This window comes from Seriola dumerili, unplaced genomic scaffold (assembly GCF_002260705.1).
Source record: "Seriola dumerili isolate Sdu_G_001 unplaced genomic scaffold, Sdu_1.0 BDQW01000161.1, whole genome shotgun sequence".
NCBI lineage: Eukaryota > Metazoa > Chordata > Actinopteri > Carangiformes > Carangidae > Seriola > Seriola dumerili.
This window is the reverse complement of record NW_019174416.1, coordinates 132077-145361: the sequence shown is the minus strand read 5'-3', so window position 1 is coordinate 145361 and position 13285 is coordinate 132077. Positions and strand designations below refer to the sequence as shown.

General features: G+C 37.8%; 2 protein-coding genes across 2 annotated transcripts; both read left to right on the top strand.

Annotated features, from left to right (window-relative positions):
* Positions 1 to 849: 849 nt before the first annotated feature.
* LOC111226617 (T-cell immunoglobulin and mucin domain-containing protein 4-like) lies at positions 850 to 5605 on the top strand. The gene is made up of 6 exons (XM_022751860.1): positions 850 to 961; positions 1139 to 1477; positions 1563 to 1616; positions 1823 to 1881; positions 3568 to 3661; positions 3817 to 5605. Exons 1-6 carry the CDS (start codon positions 919 to 921, stop codon positions 3906 to 3908), a joined length of 681 nt encoding a protein of 226 aa, XP_022607581.1. The 5' UTR covers positions 850 to 918; the 3' UTR covers positions 3909 to 5605.
* A 2656-nt stretch (positions 5606 to 8261) lies between these two features.
* On the top strand, positions 8262 to 12637 carry LOC111226798 (Down syndrome cell adhesion molecule homolog). The gene is made up of 14 exons (XM_022752112.1): positions 8262 to 8452; positions 8532 to 8870; positions 9193 to 9321; positions 9447 to 9614; positions 9718 to 9788; positions 9989 to 10235; positions 10359 to 10439; positions 10561 to 10638; positions 11035 to 11163; positions 11300 to 11464; positions 11782 to 11834; positions 12030 to 12132; positions 12213 to 12243; positions 12336 to 12637. Exons 1-14 carry the CDS (start codon positions 8389 to 8391, stop codon positions 12391 to 12393), a joined length of 1716 nt encoding a protein of 571 aa, XP_022607833.1. The 5' UTR covers positions 8262 to 8388; the 3' UTR covers positions 12394 to 12637.
* Positions 12638 to 13285: the final 648 nt, after the last annotated feature.

Below are 13285 nucleotides of genomic sequence, written 5' to 3'. Positions count from 1 at the left end.
AGGAATAATTGGAGAAGGGAAAATGAGGTTGAAAGTCAGACTGGGATTGGTAAGATGATGCTGAAGCATTTTGTTCAGGAAACTAAAGGGAAAATAAGAGTTGATAGGTGATAAAACTGCTGCACTTTTCTTTTTTCTTTTTTTTCACAGACTTTCACAGAAATTAAAAACATGCAAAGGACAGGATGACTTTAAAAAAATGTGGCCAGCAGAGAGAAAAGTCTTCAGAAAAACTCATCACAGCCAAATTAAAACAACATTCTCCAAAGTGTTTCCACTATTATTACTGCTACTCCAGTTACCGCCATTACTGCCGAAGATAAGAGGAAACTGTAATGAGTGGAAAACTGGGGACTTTACCCAAATATTACTCAGTCTGTGAGCAGTGCAAAGGAATTCAAATGCCCGGAGTTACTTAATTGATTTTGCTCTTTTTTCAGGCAAACCTATATAAACTTATGTAAAAATAGATTTCTTGAGAACCGCTTATGTCAGTATATGACCCAATCACAGAAATGATATTTCCTGTTTATATGTGGGCCATCTTCCTTTCTTAAACATCCCATACTGTGCAAATACACCATGCATGGGAGTGCATGGTGTATTTATATGTTGCACAGTAGAATATTTTCACCTATGTTCTTACCGATTTATAGTTTACAGTTTATATGGACAATGATTAAACTCACATGGTTTATAGCAGCACATATGACAAGTCATTCTCCCACTGAACTCATGGTACATCTTAAGAAGAACTCAAGACCAAATGTAGACAAGACTAGAAGTCATTTCCTTCCTGATTTTCAGAAAAGGGTAGTTGAAACTTCTGTGCATAACACCATCCTCCGGTGGAGTGTGTGGGGGGAGAAAATCATTTTATCCTCACTTCAGGACATTGTTATACAATAGCCTACACACATGCGTGGTCTTTGTTTTTTTTTCCTCTCCATCCTGACCCGAGGTAAGTCGATATTCTTTGCTTTTTTGTTTTCTGGTATTAGTAGTGTGCTTGTGGGTGGAGGGGTGTGTGTGCATCCATGTGTGTGTGTGTGTGTGTGTGTCGGTGGGTGGGTTTCACCATTTCAGAATTACAATCTGCATCCGATCATCCAGTTTGATCAATTGCTGTCCTCCACAGTGTCGCCCACCTCCAGTGGTGTCATTGGCTTCATCGGGCACAATGTCACCTTGCCCTGTAGGTATGACACTCAGAGTCACGGTGTGCTGAGTTTCTGTTGGGGACGAGGAGAGGTTCCCAGGTCCAAATGCTCCAACACCATCCTCTCCTCGGAGGACGGGGCTGTAAACCTCAGGAAGTCCTCCAGGTACCAGCTGCTGGGCAGGGTGACAGATGGAGATATCTCCCTGACCATCCTGAACGCTCAGTGGAGCGACGCTGGTGTGTATGGCTGCAGGGTCGAGATCCCTGGGTGGTTCAATGACTATAAAGCCAACACAAACCTGGTCATTGAGGAAGGTAATGCTCATGCAAACTGTTACGGATGATCATGAAGTCTGTGGTGTTTTTCAGTTGAGCTTAAATGTGTTATGTTTTTTTCCAGCTCCTGTGGAACAGGACTGGTCACTTATTGGTGGGAGACATAATGAGCAATCAGGTGTGAATAAATAAATATTTCAAAAAGTGGGAGGTATTGTTGATCTTAAGTGTCTCTTTTTTGCAAATCTAAATGTCGTTAAGCAGTTGCTTCATTGGCACTGTTTAGTATTCAGGGATAAAACAAAATGTGGTTCACTGCAGTTAATTTGAGGAATACACTTTACTTTATGCATGGTAGTGACTGGTGGTTTTAACTCCGAACAGAAACATGGACAACATCTGCAGAAGTTGGTGACCCAACACTGGGCATCATCAGAAGTGAGGTATGGTACTGTTTTGTTAAAAATGAAGAAATGTATTTGAAAAAGTATTCACAGCAGATATAGATAACTATGCTTTTTAAGGTACAGGACATTTATTAAAGAATCATGTTTTAAAATTTGAAACATAACCAGAAATATCTCATGGAAATTATAAGTTTGTGGCTTTCCAAAGATATTTTGTGCATGTGTGGGTGTGGGTTAAGTGTGGAAGTGAGGAACAGAGAGTACAAAGCTACAGACTGGTGACAAATTAAAGGAAAAACCAACCTAAAGTGCTGCCAGAGCAGCTTCAGTGTGCCTTGGCATTGATTCTCCGAGTCTCTGAATTCGACTAGAAAGATGAACACCATTCTTCCAAAAGACATTTCCTCATTTGGTGTTTTGATGATGGTGGTGGAAAGTGCTAACACATCGGTCCAAAATCTCTCATTTGTGTTCAACTGAAAGTTCTGGTGACTGTGAAGGCCTTAGTATGTGATTCACTGATCATTTGTACAGTCATCAAACCATTTAGTGACCCCACGTGCCCTTTGGATGGGGGCACTGTCCTCCTGGAGGAGAGCACTCCCGTCAGGATAGAAATATATCATCATAGGATAAAGCTGATAACTCAGAACAACTTTGTATTGATTGGAAGTGACCCTTCTCTCAAAAGTTCACCTTATGGGTCAAGCATTCAGGCCTGTACTGTTCTCTTGGTGTCGCCACACATGCACTCACCCACTTGTGGAGAGGATGGTCAAGGATGACTGACCAATTTCCACATCTCTGTAGACCAGTGATTATGTTTTTGCACCACTGAAATGTGCATTCATGTTTGTAATGAGGAGTTTATGCAGGTCAACACTATTATAATATCCCTTTCTATGTAACTGTAGATGGACCACGTCCTGTTTCAACATTCTCCGTCACCTGTAAACACTTTTCTGTTTTTCCTTACATATCTCACTAATGCAGGAGCATCACAGTCGTCAAATGTGCCCACCACAATTCCCCCCAGGAGAGACTAATAAGAGGAACAAAAGGCAATGAGAAATTTGAAGTAAAATAGAATTGATTGTGAACAGGAAGTAGATCACTATGGGAAGCGGTCCATAGGAATAAGATGCTGCTGAATGGCAGCTGAGGGAAAGAACACAATTTGAGAGCTCACATGTGATTGGCTAAAGGCCAGTGTGTCAGGTTGCGATAGTTTGGATGAAAACGAGAATGAGCTGGTGAAGTTTAGAGATAGGGGGAAAGAGCATGTGACTTAGAAGGCATACGTAGGAGATAGTCTTCCTGACTGGAGCTTCATATGTCACTTTAGTTACTGTTCCTATTGAAAGACGAGCTAGTTGAGCAACCTCGTGCCATCTTTACGCCAACAATGATCCCTCTTTCAAAGTCATCTTGCCATCTTTACAAATTCAGACGCGACTGGGCCTGCACAGCATTTTTATACCTGCCACAGAGCATGATGGGATGCTAAGTGCTTAATTGTACCGTGCAGTGCACCTATGTGGAAGCATCTGCATTCATTATTTTTCTCCAGTCATTTATTCAGGTTTTTACTTTAATTTGTCACCCATTTGTATATTACAGTTTTCAATTTATAGTATATTTTTCAATGTACTGTATATTTACAGCACATATTTAAGATTGTGTGCCAATCATCATTGACCTAGTCCCTCATTTTCATTGCAGGAAAAATTCAAAGCCTTCCTGAGAGTGGAGAACATTGCCAGGATGGGAGCTATTTTTTTCTCCACCATAATCATAATCCTCGTCTTTATTTTCTGTAAGTGTGGAGTGGATTATAGCTTGTGAGTCATGTGCCATTCAGATTAATTTTACACACTCAAAGTGGGTGTCTATTGAGCAGTCGAAGTCACTGAGAGTGTGCCTTCCCATTTCAGACTGAGACTATCATTTAATGTTTTCATTTCTTCCCAGTAGGGAGAAGGTTTCAGTCAAGGGGGACACTTGAACATCTCAACGCCTCAGCTGCTGAGAACATTTATGAAAGTGTCCCAGTGCCTAAGTGATGGTCAGCATCACACCAACAAAGATTTCTACAAGGAGCTTCTGGCTGAAGAAGTGTCTGCTTGCAATGTGCTGACGCTTTCCATCTCTTCAGCTTTAGTGAGAAACCTTTTGAACTCTTATCTGTTAAACAGTAAGAAGATTTCTCCAGTGAAGCAGCTTACAGGGTAACACTGTTCTCAGACTGAACGAAAAGGGTAAATATTCATCAGAAGATGCAAAAAAAATCCTGCAGAAAATTATTTGCTTTTATTCTCTGTCTGTCTGTGTTTCATGGCAAATTTGATCTCACAGCCCTGAAAAGCTTGTGGATGGTTTATACCTGTGGCCACAATGCCACCTGCTGGACTCTACACATCAGCATCAAAATATAAGACGGGATGTTTCTCTACTGAACCTTCATTAATGTGAGAAACACGGTTTGGTGTGGAAAGATAGGACAGAGAAGGAGGATAATGAGAGTGTGTAGACTACTCTATATTTCTTGTAAGTAAACAAATAAATCGTTTTGGACACATTTTAGCTCCACATAAATAACACTTCCACCATATTTTTGTCAGGTTAAGATTAAAATGTTTGGTTGGCTGGCAATGACAATTTAACTATGAAACACTGAACCAGTTCTCTCCTGCTCCAACTCCTCTTATTATTTGGACTCACTGATCTTGTTCCTGTTTTGCACATATATCTTTCTTTCCCATGAATTAATGTAGCAGTGCAAGATTAAAGAAATCACAGGTGGAGGCATCAGCTGAAATGCGTCAACAACTACATGCTTTTGAACCGTTTCTGCTTTATGCTACTCCTTACATAACATTACCTTTAATCTGCCAAATTGTGTACCCCAGTGGAAATCACCTGGTATTTGGTGCCTAACTACATTTGACAGGTGTAATGGTCAACAGATTAGATAGACAGACAGGTTAGAAGATCTAGAGACTATGACCCTGTAGGCAGACAGTTTAAGAGGTCGCAGCACCAAAATGTGACAGCCTCGCAGGAACTGCAGTGTCATCCTGAGCGACCTGAAGCCTTCTTCCAAACACGGTGTGCTTATACAGGCCAAAACAAATGAAAATTAATTTATTGAACTGGAAAATGTGTTTTATTCTTTTTCAGCTTCAACAATAGCAAACATGAAGTCTACTCCTCCTCAGATACATTATATGTTTGTGAGAACTCCTCAACATATTGGATATAATTTGAAGCAATAACAACATTCTTCATTCTTCAACTTGATGATAGTAGTTTAATGTTCAGATAGTAATGAGGTTGGGAAACACAGTGTTTACGTTTTACTTTCTCCAGTTCAAACAATGTCAAAAGTTGAGATGGCCAGGACCACTGCAGGTTGTGCCACAGTCTGTGAACAAAGTTTCACTTCAGGTGCTCAGTGTCTTTTAAATGTAGTTTTCATGACAACATTGATGCTGATAATGATTTTAGAACAAGGAAGTCTTCTTGTCTTGGAAATCACAGCATTAAGACTTGAATATATTTTCCATTAAGATTCACTCAGTGACTCACAGACTTTTTGTTTGAGATATTAGATCAAATGGTTTTTTTTAGCTAATTCTAGCCCAACTGTCACGTAGGGGCTACTTGTTTATAGTTAAATTGAAATAATTTGTCCATTCAACGACCTGTAGTACAACGTGTGCTTTGTGTTTCTCAATAAAAATATTTGAAATTAATTATAGCTCTGTTTGTCTTTGAATCATATTATCACACTTTTGTCTTGGTTAAAAATCTTTAATGTACGTGTTTTGTATTTGTTTTCCTTCCATATTGAACAGAGCAGCCCAAAATCTAAACAAATTTAGCCTTTTTTCTACACATCTAAATGCGTGGCATCACTTGTTTTATTGGCAGTGATTTCATATGCAGGGACATAAAAAGAAACTCTATTTTTGAAATATCTTGGGTCAATGCCCTTCAGAAGTACTGATGTTTAAAATTGCAGAAGAAAATTGGAAGTGTTGCAACTATTTCCAACATGAAAAATCATCATGTATACTGTTTGATATAAAATCTGTGCAGATAATTTTACTTAAAAAATGGTAGTAATGTAGCTCTTGGTGAATATTATTGAAACCTTAATGTTTCTTTCTTAATGTTAATTGTGCGTAAAGTGATATTTTAGTATTACAAAAGAATAATTCTTCATATGGTAAAATATGTGATGAACGTGAAGTGATTTCCTGTGTGTGTGAGAGACAGAGACAAAATTATAGATCAGTTTACTCAACTTGTTTCAATATACTGTATATTTAAAACTACATGCCAATTATAATTGACCCAGTCACTCATGATGAGGTTCAATTTCATTGCAGGAAAAATTCAAAGCCTTCTGGGAGAGGAGAACATTGGCAGGATGGGAGCTATTTTCTTCTCCACTATAATCATAATCCTCCTCTTTATTTTCTGAATGTGTGGAATGGATTATAGTTTGTGACTCATGTGCCAATGAGATTACTTTTAACACACAGTCAAAGTGGGTGTCTACCACACAGTTGAAGTCAGAGAGGGTGCCTTCCTTCTTTCTTCTACACCAGGAATACACTTCACATTGGATGTAGATTTTTCTGAGAATAATTCACATCCCACGCCAACATTTAGTACCAGAGTAAGTTCATAAATTTAGAACAGTTGGCACTGAACATTATACAACTTTTTCATTGAATGTAATCCAGAGTTTTGCAGATTCATCCAGTGTCAATGTTTTATCTAGTGATAAAATTACTTCTTTAGACTCAAAATATCACTTAACATTTGCATTTTTTTTAAACCAGGTGCCAAAGGATTCATCTGAACATAGTAGAACATCTGTGACTGTGCGCAAAAGCCTGACACTGTCAGCATTACAAAACCAACAGATTTGAGAGATTTCTTTAGGGAACTGTGTAAAGACGTGGCCGTCGTGACATTTGTTAACCTCCTGACCCCTTTTTTTGTTGGTCAATATAAAAAAAAATGGAAATGTACCAAATCCTCAAGAGAAGCAGCTCACGGGGTCCCGTGATGCTCAGATTGAGGTGAAGAGGGCAAATATGTGACAAAATGCACAAATATCCTGCTGATTGAGTAATATCATTTTCTTGTTTTACTTATTGTTATATAATAGGTCCATGTAAATCACACTTTCAATATATTTTTGTTCATGATAAATATTATTTTATCTTATTTTTCAATTCAAATGTCCCAAACAAACAAAAAAATTAAAACAATGTGTTCCACTGTTGTAAAACTTGTTTTACTGAATTTAAGACCTTGTTCTCACATTTCATTCAAAGAAAGTTTCTCTTTCTCAGTTTCTGTTCCAGTTCCTGTTTACAAGTGGATTTTTATTATAGAGTTTAGTAAGAGTTTACGTGAATGCTGATTTTGCTCTTGTTTGGGGTGTGTAATTTTACATGAATTAGTATTGCAATGTAAGTAAAATCCAAGGAATCAGGGGTGAATGAGAGGGTGGGATGCACTGAAGACAGACTGTATTTACAGGAACTTTGGATTTCATGACTGATGTGAGAAAATTATCTGAAATGTGCCAATTTGTTGCTGCTTTGTAACTTTCTCTTTCACTTCAGCCTATTTTTATTGGACACCCAAGCCATCAGAGTATGACATGAAACAATTAAGTACTGTATATAGTACAGTATGATTGGATTTTTATTAAAGTAGAGCTAAACTCAACAGGTGTGATTACACTAATTTTTTTAATGAAAATATTAAAGGTGAGAAAGAAAAAAAGAAAGAAAAAATATGTATTTGCCTGCTTTCACTCTCACAAATAACTATAACAATAAAAACCTCTACAGCTTTTTATTTTTGAAATATTGTTGTAGTAAGTTGTAGCACATGTGTTTTTGGGACTGATCAAAGAGGACGTCCTGTGCTGGGTTACTAAGCAGCAGTCTAAGGAACACACAAAAAGTCCACAGCCTCTGAAATCATCTTGTGATTGTGCTCACGTGCTGATGATAGCATTAAGTTAGGATTTAAGTTAGCTACAGAGTCTTTACAGTTGTTTTGAATATTTTCGACTGGAACAAATTATTTTACAGTTTCTTCACTGTAAAAAATAAAGTGTCTTATTTTACTGCAGAATTTCTGTAGATGGAAAGCTGCTCTTCTAACCAAGGAGAAGTTAAAAGTTTCAATGTTCAAAATTTCAAGACTATCTATCTATCTGAAGGCTAGAGAACAAACAACAGGAGGGAAGACAGTGTGTTTATATTCTTGATTCTGTCTTTGTCTAATCATCAAAATGAAACAGTTTTCCACTTTTAGGTTAGGGAACTAAAACCACAGAAAAGGAAACAGGTCTTTTCGACACTCCTCTTCAGCAGAAGTTGTTTGTGTGAGCATCTCAAGGACAGCATCATGTGATTTAGAAAGATTTGAAAGCTGAAACCAGACTGTGGTTTGGTTTATTGTCGCTTAGTAGGTGAACCAATCTTTTGATTGATCCAGATTTGTAAAATGATTATTTTGGGCAGCAGACGTTTTCCTTTGTGTTGCAGTCTTCTTTTTTGTCTACACCTAGGTAAGACATTCATGAAAGTAATCATGATTAAATGATTATAACAATGATGATGTCTCAACGGGACTTTCTGCCTTTTCAGGTTGTGTGTCTGCAGACGACATCAGAGCCAGTGTGGGCAAAGATGTTACTTTGACATGTAACTATGATGCTCAGCACTACGGCAGGCTTCCTGTGTGCTGGGGCCGAGCAGCCATCCCAAACAGTGGCTGTGCAAATGAGGTGATCAAGTCAGACGGGACATCTGTGGTCAGCAGACTGTCAGAGCGCTACCTGCTCATGGGTAATCTTGGCAGGGGTGATGTGTCGTTGACCATCAGGCAGGTTCAGGAGAGCGACTCAGGGATATACGGCTGCCGTGTGGAAATACCAGGATGGTTCAATGATCAAAAACACCATCTGAAGCTGACTGTGGAAGCAGGTGAGACCCACAGGGATAAATTATAATGTCTGTGGGGGGAGGGAAAAGTACACGAGTATTTGTGACAAAATTAAAAGTTTAGTTACTGTTATGCCCCAGTGACTCCCTGCTCAGAGAAACATGAAGAACGTTTCCCAGAGACAAAGGCGACATCTGAAAATTCTTAGATTCAAGAAGCTGGAATAAGTGTCTGGCAAAATTGGCTTGATAATTGATTAATTGATTATCCAATTGTTTACAAATTTCTCTTTTTATATATTGACTTATCAACTAATTCTTTCAGCACTATATAGCTCTGTATAAGTTTTTTCTTTCTCCTTAGAACGTCCTGATTCCCCGAGGGTGGAGACAAGAGAGGTGAAGGAGAGAACTGTCACTGTCCGCTGGGCTCCTGTGTTTGATGGGGGCAGGCCCATCACATCCTACATCATTGATCTAAAAAACAAACAGGGTAAGCTCAAGAAAACAATCCCAATAACCCCCAATAATGACATAAGGCAGCTTATTACATTTCCAGAAATGTACTTTGCTTTGTGTTTGCTTTATGGAGCTTATCTATACATTGTTGTTGCACAGCATCCTGGAGTACTGCCATAAAGACTGTAATCGTAAATCCTGAACTGACTCAGGTGACTTTGGTGGACTTGAGTCCGGCCAAGACCTACAACCTCCGCATGTTTGTTAGGAACAGCGTGGGCATTAGTGAGGCCAGCAACGTTCTGACAATCACAACAAAAGAAGCAGGTAGAGTCAGTTAGTATTTATTATTTTAGAAATAATTACAATTACTGCAGCGCTGTGATTTTTTTTTGATGGATGGCACCTTTAAAATTTGTTTTCCATGCAGCACCAGAGGGTCCACCCCTGGATGTACAACTAGAGGTCCTCACGTCTCACAGTATCAAAGTGACTTGGAAGGTAAAGTCACAATTTGGAAACTTTATTTGTTGACACATTCAACAACAATCTCAAAAAAATGTGTTCTTGTATTTGAAAGAAAAGCAGCATACCACCGTTTTTATTCATTTTTTGTGCCTAGACATGGTTTATACTAAATTATATATATATATGTATATATATACGTACTGCTATAATAGTGTTTGTTCTCTCTTGAATAGCCTCCAAGGGCTGAGCACAGAAATGGGGTTCTGCAAAGTTACAGCCTTAGCTACAGAGAGTATGACCCTGTTAACAGACACTTTAAAAGGTGGCAGCATCAAAGTGTGACAGCCACACGGGAACTGGAGAGTGTCATCCTGAGCGACCTGAAGCCTTCTACCAAGTACGGTGTGCTTGTACAGGCCAGAACAAATGCAGGAGTGGGACCTCCTTCATCTTCACCTCTCTGCTCCACTCTGGATGAGGGTAAACTGGGAAATATGGCATATATAAAGATATGCCTAAAAGATGAATTTAATTATTATCATGATGCCAGTTTAATATCAAGTTATTAACCGAGATTGGAAATTCTCTTTATTCTGTTTCAAGTTCACACAACTTCAACAGTTACAACTATTCAGTCTACTTCCACTGCTGCCACAAGACAAGACACTACAAGTTTCACTTCAGGTACCGTATGTGACATATAGGAATATATTCCTTATTAAGCATCTTGAGAAACATTTTATTTATGATGTTTTTAAAAAAAAATATATTAATGATGACTGAACCGTTTTCACTCTGTCCCAAGCTCACACAACTTCACAAACAGTTGAACCTGATACTGCTGCCACAGACTGGGCACAAAGCACAACAGGTTTTACTTCAGGTACTTTGCGTGTTTGATATGGAGATTTTAGCCACATGTAAGCTAGTGAAGCTCTTGGTCCAGTAGAATTTGTCTGACAGGAAGATGTCAAGAAGCTGTTAAAAGTTGTTGCACTGACACTGAATTAATGCTACTGTTACTCACTTACAATGTTTTTATTTGAGATAAAACATTAAACTACAATTTATATTACATTTATACCACGTTAGTGTCCCATTGAATCCATTATTCACAGCTCCAGTATTTGTCTGTGCATGACACCATTATCATCACTTATTATTATTGTCTGTCCTACTGTGGAAGAAACGGGTACAAATTCACAAAACTAAACTGATCTGTTTAAAAACAAAAATCTACGTTTTTCTTTGCTAAATGTGTTTGCTTTGTGTCTCCTAGTGCCTCCGGATCCCCCAGTAGTTGAGTTAAAGGGGGTCATAGACAATACAATTTCCATTTTTTGGACTCCTGGCTTTGAAGGTGACAGCCCCATTACAGGCTACTACTTGGAGTATAAAGCACTGAAAGGTAAGAGAAAAGTTTAAAGAATTGATTAAATTGTTGTTACAGTACCTCACTGTAATTTTATTGGGAAAGCTGAACTTACATTCTTAATCTTCTTTGGCATTTGTTATTATTTAAAAACCTTTTTTTTCTCCCACAGCCTCATGGGATTACACAAAGACAGTTGTAGACTTCAGCCCCAACCAGACAGAGGCCACAATAATAGAGATAAATCCCTCAACTTACAACATGCGCATGTTTGCCAAGAACAGTCTGGGCACCAGTAAACCCAGCAATGTCCTCACCATCACTACTGGAGAAACAGGTGTTTTTTTGTTTTTGTTTTTTTTTAATTCCCACTTTTTCCATTGCATGTGACTGTGGTACATCAGGCCAGACATGACCAGTGTTTTCATTGTTCAACTGTTTATCATAGTCTTACCTGAAATGTGTCGTGCAGCCCAAAAATATACAATATTATATGATTTTTATTTTAAAAGCAATCACAGTTCCTCAGTTGACAGGAAATACACCTTATAATATTTTAATTTAGTTCTTGTTGGATTTATTGTTTTTGCTTGTTCAGCTATCTGAAAGGCAACACTTCACTTTCTCTGAGCTTCTTTCCTTTTTGTTTTACAGGTCATCAGAGGGACAGTCCTTCTACCCCCACATCAACTGACACTCATTCCTCTGTAAGTTTAACACCATGGACTTTAATAACCAACAAATTGGAGTAACATTAACATTGAATCAAATCTGTGTATTGTAACAATGTTCACATGTTGTGTTATTTATGCCCCCCCTAGTGGTAAAAACCTCTTAATGCAACTTGAGTGTTTGCAAAACAAGTGGGTGAACCTTACCTTTCTTTAAATACTCTCTGCTAGGTGATTGTCAAGGAGGGTGATAGTAGTCACCTTGCTGCCATTTTGGTGCCAGTTGTGCTGGTGGTGTTGGTTGTTGCAACAGTTACCGCATGGCAACTTCGACGTGAGTATGTGTAGCAGTGTTACTTCATACAGAAACCCAACAAAGTTTCCTTGTTTAATTAGATCACTTTCTGTTCACAGGCATGAAACAGAAACAAGGTAGCCTGAGCATGTGAGTGGCTGTACTGTTTCCTATGTTTACATGGAGAATTTAGCCACTTAAGGCACTTCACTGTAACAGCCTCTTCTTTTTCTTGTCTGTAGGTGGATGGCCAGTGGAGCACTACGTTACAGAGGCTCTGAGTCACTACAAGAGCTGTAATACTCCATGCCCATGGTGTCATTGCAAAACTCACAGAGAAGCAGCAGTTTTAAATTTTATAAAATTTGCAAAAGTCGATTTTTTGAATTGGTGCAATTTCACCTGTAAAGTTGATTCAAACTAACCAAAGGAGAAAAAAATGATATCTACTTTGTAAACACTAACTAAAGAAGCTGTAATCACAACACCAGGTGCAGTTACTTCCAATAAAAGTAATACTTGTTTCCTTTTTCTCGCTCACTGAGTGTTGCTAAGATCTGCCTTTACTTCCAGTATTTTCTCACAGCACTTTTGTAATAGTTCATCAACCTATATATACTGTATCTATTATCTATATATTCCATATCAATCAAGGGCGTAGGATTGGTCTCAGCATTGGTGGGGATCTCAAAAACCCAGCCACTCCTCCAAAACAGAGATTAGCTTTTTAATGTCCTCAACCAAAAGGTTTATTAACATAAGATTGGAATTTACATTCAGGAATGCCCATATGTAATAGATGTGTTGAATTTCCATATATAAAATATATGTGCATATGAAGTAAAATAATATATGTATTTAAAGTATGGCCTATATATGTAAAAATTACATATGACACCTGTTATAAATTGGAACAATATCATATATTGGCATATATGTTTAGCTAATAGAAACATGTATTTTAGTATGTCTGTTTATATCATAAACATATGTTACATAAATATATATCCATCCCAAAGCCTGTGAGTATGTGTTCATATTATATATGTAAATATAAAAGATAAACATTTATGTTTAAACTTAATAAGAAATTATATATTATTATTGATAATGATCATCATATAGAAATATATAGAATTTTATTAAGCATGTTGTTTTAATAAAGTTGCATTTTACTATGATTATGTTACAA